Source organism: Nematolebias whitei, chromosome 1 (genome assembly GCF_014905685.2).
Source record: "Nematolebias whitei isolate Nwh7 chromosome 1, NemWhi1, whole genome shotgun sequence".
In the NCBI taxonomy this organism is placed as follows: domain Eukaryota; kingdom Metazoa; phylum Chordata; class Actinopteri; order Cyprinodontiformes; family Rivulidae; genus Nematolebias; species Nematolebias whitei.
Genome location: NC_056498.1, coordinates 42,435,265 through 42,439,357, shown reverse-complemented (window position 1 = coordinate 42,439,357; position 4,093 = coordinate 42,435,265). Strand labels below are relative to the sequence as shown.

At 48.6% G+C, this 4,093-nt stretch overlaps 1 protein-coding gene across 1 annotated transcript in view; it reads left to right on the top strand.

The window, feature by feature from the left end:
- Positions 1-1,219, top strand: part of LOC119417571 (CXXC-type zinc finger protein 5) — a 5,889-nt gene extending 4,670 nt beyond the window's left edge. Inside the window, exon 3 of the mRNA XM_037684846.1 lies at positions 1,172-1,219. Coding sequence (XP_037540774.1) covers positions 1,172-1,219 — 48 coding nt within the window. The remainder of the gene's footprint in view (positions 1-1,171) is intronic.
- Positions 1,220-4,093: the final 2,874 nt, after the last annotated feature.

Sequence of the window (4,093 nt, the reverse complement as noted above, 5' to 3'; positions counted from 1 at the left end):
GTTCCTGTGTGTGTTTCTGTGTGTGTGTGTTTCTGTGTGTGTGTGTGTGTGTTCCTGTGTGTGTTCCTGTGTGTGTGTTCCTGTGTGTGTGTTTCTGTGTGTGTGTGTTCCTGTGTGTGTGTTTCTGTGTGTGTGTGTTCCTGTGTGTGTGTTCCTGTGTGTGTGTTCCTGTGTGTTAGAAGGTGGTTTCACCCTCTTGCCTCATCCCGTCTCCGCTCTCTTTGAAGTCGACCTGACAATCCTCTGGTTGGGAACTTGAACAGAACTTGAACTTGGGAACTTGAACTTGCACGCTGAACATCAAAGCTCTGTGAAAGTTCTGCCCGGTCCAGAACGAGCTGGACTCAAACATTAAACAACAGATTTAAGGACGTGCACGACCGTTAAGGTTCGTGGGTACCTGCAGCCCTCAGGTTCAGACGTTCAGGCCGATTCTTTGCTCTTCCAGCTGAGCCAGCTGTTTATTAGATTAACAAGCTCTTTAACAAACCCGTCCAGGAGCGAAGAACCCGGTCCGGTCCGGTGCGGTCCTGCATGCTGTGAGGACAGCTTGTTGGTGTGTGGCTGCATGAAGAAGTCAAAAAGAAAAATAAATTAACTCACCACATCAAAATCCCAGATGGCCGCCACCATCATGTAACATGTCAAGCAGCCGCCCCAGTCATTTGATGAAACTGCTTTCTAGTTTTTATATTACAAGTTTCCTCAAACGACTGGGGTGGCTGAAGATTAATCTGTGGGGGCCAAGGCCACCATTGGCCCCCCTGGCTCCTCCTCTGCTCCTGGTGGAGGATAAGATGGTTCCCTCTCCTCCAGGATCTGCGTCTGTGCCGCCTCAGACCAGAAACATAAAAACCTCCCTCTGTCCTCCACAGAGAAACTCCTAAAAACACGAGCATCTAAAAACATTTAGGTTTCCTTCGTTCTCCGTTCACCTCCAGTCCAGAAAACACTACAAACATTCACCGTTCACACTCTTCAGACGGGACGTCGGCGTGCTGCTTGTTCTGCACCTGAAGTCCTCTCTGGTCTGACGTGTGATGTCACAGCGAGGTCATCGTCCTGTGGTGCACCTGAGAAAAGGCTCAGGTGCACCACAGGAACCATCACCTGCATCACATCTTCACGAGTCCTTCGAGGTCTTGAGCATCGCTTCTTGTTTGTCTTCCAGCGGCCGCCCTCCGTCCCAACTGGTGAGGCCTTTCGATGGTTCTTCTAGCCCTCCCTCTGCCACAAGCTCCAGGAGTTTGTCACTAAAGCAGACGGACTACAGAGCCTGAACTGTCTAAAACTCAGCAGGAGGAGCTTCTGGGACCCAAGAGGAGTGGAGGACGGTCATCAGCTGAGAGGGAGCCTGCCGGCTGGAGCAAGAGGAAGAGACGGTTGGATCACGAGGGGGGGGCAGTCACCGTTAGCCAAAGTGTCACGTTTGTTTCCAGAGGACAGCTACAGGTAAAATACGACCCAATCACAAAGGAGCACACGGAGGTCCTCTTCTCCTGAAGGTCTCCAATGGGTGGGATCAGGAAGTGTTGGAGAACCCGTCCTTCACGTGTTGCTTTCTGAACATCCTCCAACATTCACTTCACAGACAGAGTTCATTTCCCACCAGTCACTGAACGGTGCGGAGCGGAAACATCTGGTCGTCACACGTTCAGACGGCTCAAAGGTTTGAGAGCGTGACGTCATCAGCTTCTAAACCGAACATCTTCATGAATCCTCCTCGTTAACATGTTCTTCTGTACAAAGTGTTCAAGTCCAACTTTTAACCCTGAGTGAAGGTTCTGCGGCGACGTCTGAGCCGGAGGGCAAACTGGTTTCTAGATGCTGTTCACGGTACGTTTTAGTTCATCTGCACCAAACCATGAACCGTTAGCGAAGGTCAGAGCAGCGTCCCATCAGGTCTCACCTTCTCTTGTATGTTTCGGACGCGTTCTTCGAAGCAAGACCAGCAAGTCAGCTGTTGGCTACGAAGAACGAGAATGAATGCATAAAGAACGCTAAAGAACACCAGCTTGAAGTAAAAGATAATTCCTCTACCACCCATTTGACGTCGTCTGGTTTATTTAAGCTTCTCATCAGCCTTCACCACCTGTGGAAACTGCCTTCCTCCTCCTCTTCCTCTCAGCGAACCCGGAGCGATTCAGGACCCGACCAGGGACTTCCTCGATTTGACCAAAACCGGCTGTCGTGCTAACCTCAGCGAGGAACTACAGTCTGACCTCAGCAGGATGTGAGACTGTTATTATGGACTACAGGTTCCCCTCAGCAGGACTACAATAACCACATCACTGTTACCTGTCTCTTCTGTCTACCTCCTCCTCAAGAACTCTAACGGCACCTCCTTTGGTTCTGCCTGCTGGTACCACAGGAGCTGCTTCTGAACTCTCTTCGTGGTCCGGAGGGTCTTCAGCCGGTCTTGGTTTGAAGGATGGTTTCTCAGGGGCAGTCACACTTTAAGGTGGGTTCAAACGACCTCAAGCAGACTGGGAAACTCCACCTGGTTGCATTCTTGGTTTTCTTCAAAGGTAGCAGTGGTCCGCTTTGATTCTCCTGGACCCGTTAAACTCTTGAGACCCTGACCAGGGCCTCGTAGAGAATTCAGAACCAGTTTCTGGTATCAGGGTGACCAACTGAAGTATCCGGCTCCGGTCTGGACGGATGCAGCTCTGAAACTCAAAGGGAAACTTTGGCTGAGCAGAAGTCCAGGACTAAAGGAACCGAAAGAGATCAGAACATTCCACCCCACAGCTAATGTAATTTCCAACACGTTTCTGGGCCGGCGTGCTCGGTCATACCTTGTTGTACACTCTTTAAGACATTCAGATTAAAGTTTTACCCCAAAAGTCCACCAGAGATCATTTTGTGACTAAGTGTCCAGTGAGCTGGTTCTATACTGGTCTTATTTTCAAACATTAACATTAGTTGGACACGTGTTCCAGTCAAAGTAACTTGACGTTCATGCATTAACGTGTTGGTCTTTCCCAGCGGGGGTGATAAGCTGCTGGGTGCGTCAAAGCGTGACCGTGGAGCTGGTTCTGTTCTGGACTGTCGTGGTCGTCCTTCTCATTGTTTGTAGTCGAGGGGACACTGGTTCGTCTTTGGGAGTTTCGTCTGTGTTGAAGGAACGAACCCGTTGATCTAAACCAAGACAGACCCAGTTAGTCTTAAATCTTTGTCTCTTTCTGTCTTTTTGTTTAGTTTGGACTGTCGAGCCGACATCAAGGCATTTCATGAGCTTTCTTACAAAGTGACACCCTGTGGTTCGGTTGAAGGCCTGTCAGGCAGTGGTGTAGTCTACGTGCACGCGGGCATACGGAGTGTACCCACGAGAAAAGCTCAAGAATTTCAGTATACACATAGAAAAGTGCCCAGGGATACATGACACATCATTAGGCACGTGTCATTGAGACGGTAAATGGCAGTTAAATGTTTCTGTAACGATCTCAGTGTGCAGCGCTTGTTTACTCACTTATCCAGCAAATTATTGTATGATTAATACTTCTGTACTTCCTACCTAATACTTGAACATGTTTTGCTTTGATACAGTTTTATAAATTCTATAACATGTTTTAATACAAAGACAACTGTTATACAAAGTTTGTTGTTCATTTATTCAAATATAAGTATCAGAGAAATTTGAAAATGTTCAAAATGCTTAAAAATAAATTGACGATTACGTCGTACTAACCAGCGTACTTTGGTCTCTAAGCACAGTATACGGACCGACTGCGGTAAAGTCAGTTTTACGTTGGACGTGCACGCTCCGTGGCCTGGGCGGTGTCCAACGTCCAGCGTGTAACTAACTTTACCACGGTCTACCCACTACAGAAATGTAGACTACACCACTGCGATCAGGCTACTCTGACTTGGAAACATTAGCCCATTTCACAAAACACTTTCAGGCCAGGACTCTTTCAGGTGGTTTAAAAGGAGCAGAGCAACGTGGGGGTTGAAGGCAGGGAGTGATGGTCCACGTTCAACCAAACAGGCGTCATGAAAACTGTCAGAACAACCAGCCTCCATCTCCTGGACCAGAACAACCGGTCTCCATCTCCTGGGCCAGAACAACCAGTCTCCATCTCCTGGGCCA